At 48.4% G+C, this 1,646-nt stretch overlaps 1 protein-coding gene across 1 annotated transcript; it reads right to left on the reverse strand.

Annotated features, from left to right (window-relative positions):
• Window positions 1-247: 247 nt before the first annotated feature.
• LOC310743119 (calmodulin-like) lies at window positions 248-1,324 on the reverse strand. Its single transcript, XM_083573242.1, has one exon. It carries the CDS (start codon window positions 1,189-1,191, stop codon window positions 742-744), a length of 450 nt encoding a protein of 149 aa, XP_083429368.1. The 5' UTR covers window positions 1,192-1,324; the 3' UTR covers window positions 248-741.
• Window positions 1,325-1,646: the final 322 nt, after the last annotated feature.

The raw sequence follows: 1,646 nt of genomic DNA on the forward strand, positions 1-1,646 counted from the left end.
TTTTAACAAAAACTCCAAGGTGCACCTATCAGAGCCTGGCGCAAAATGGTGGTTCAGGGGCGGAGCCACACCCACGAATCGTACACCAGAATGACCTGCATTCTACAAGTGCAAATCTGTATTTGACATACGACACATCAGTTAATCTGGCCCCAAACTCTTAATATTGGTTAGCAGTGTTGGAATTGGGGGGGGGGGATAGAACAGATCAAAAGCAACCAATTAATAATACTTGCATTCTGCAGACGAGGTTGAGCAATTAAAACAAGACCAGCCATGGCACAATTTATTTTCACTTGCTGATGTTACACTATCAGGCGTCAGAAATATTCATTATATTATTTGTACCCGTCCCATCTGGCTGGGTTGCCCCCTCCCCAATCTTCTACAGTCCACCCAGTAGATCATAATCTACCTTCCATCTGTTGGCTCCGTTCTAGACTGTGGTTAGCCACCTCCTCTCAATTCATTTTGTAGTAAGAATGCAACGTGATCCCATTTGCCGCGCCACAAATCCCTCTGAGCCACAGAGAAAGCGAAAGGAAAAAGTGCATTGGAACTCCGGATTCTTCCATCAAATTAACACTCCACCGCTCATTATCTGTTTAATCATATTTGATCAGCCACTAAGCCAAACCACCTCACCCAGACCATGCAGAGGAGAAGAAGACATGTCTACTGAAATAGCTGGAAGTCCCACTGTCCTCAGGTACGCAGACCCAAGTCCCTCAGGAGCGGTCTTCACTTGCCGGACATGATCCGCAGGAATTCCTCGTAGTTCACCTGCCCATCTCCGTCCACGTCAGCCTCCTTGATCATGTCCTCCACCTCTTCGTCCGTCAACTTCTCACCTAGCTTGGTCATGATATGGCGCAGCTCCGCAGCGCTGACGTAGCCGTTCCCATCCTTGTCGAAGACCCGAAAGGCGTTCCGGATTTCTTCCTCTCCATCGGAGTTCTGGATCTTCCTGGCCATCAAGGACAGGAACTCTGGGAAGTCTACAGTTCCGTTCCCATCAGCGTCCAGCTTATCGATCATTTCCTTGAGCTCGGCTTCTGTTGGGTTTTGCCCAAGAGACCTCATGACGGTGCCCAACTCGTTTGTGGTGATGGCACCATCTCCATCTTTGTCGAAGATCAGGAAGGCCTCCTTGAACTCAGCGATTTGCTCTTCCGAGAGATGTTCAGCCATGGCTTCCTCCTTGCTTCTGACAACTTCCACGGTCGGCCTGTGACTGCCTTGGCGTTCTCCGGCGCAATGAAGAACTTCTCTTCCCTTTTTTGGGAGTTGCCAAGAATCGCGGGTGTCTTCTCTGGCCCTCGGCCCAGGGATGAGCCACAATTTAGGGAAAGGTTAGGCAACACCCAGGTGGAGCTTCTGTTGGAGCAAAGTGAATCACGGGGAAGTAGGAGATCCACACCCTTTTAAGTTACACAACCTGCCAGTCCCGTTTGGGTAGTAGAGGCAAGAAGGTAGTGAACCTTATTTTATTTCATTTTGGATTTCATGTAATTGGAGGAAGGGAAATCATGAAATTAAAAGTGTGGTTTTATAGGAAGGCCTTCATTTGTGGGCAAAAGCAGTTTGCAGAATCTTGGGATGCTAGAGGTAAAAGGGTTAAATTGTAAAGGACCCCCTGGATGGTT

The sequence above is a fragment of the Podarcis filfolensis genome (assembly GCF_964270895.1).
Source record: "Podarcis filfolensis genome assembly, chromosome: 10".
NCBI classification, from domain to species: Eukaryota; Metazoa; Chordata; class Lepidosauria; order Squamata; family Lacertidae; genus Podarcis; species Podarcis filfolensis.

Excerpts from the sequence above, each read along its gene's own strand:
- LOC310743119 (XM_083573242.1), bottom strand. The coding sequence starts at position 1,191 with ATGGCTGAACATCTCTCGGAAGAGCAAATCGCTGAGTTCAAGGAGGCC.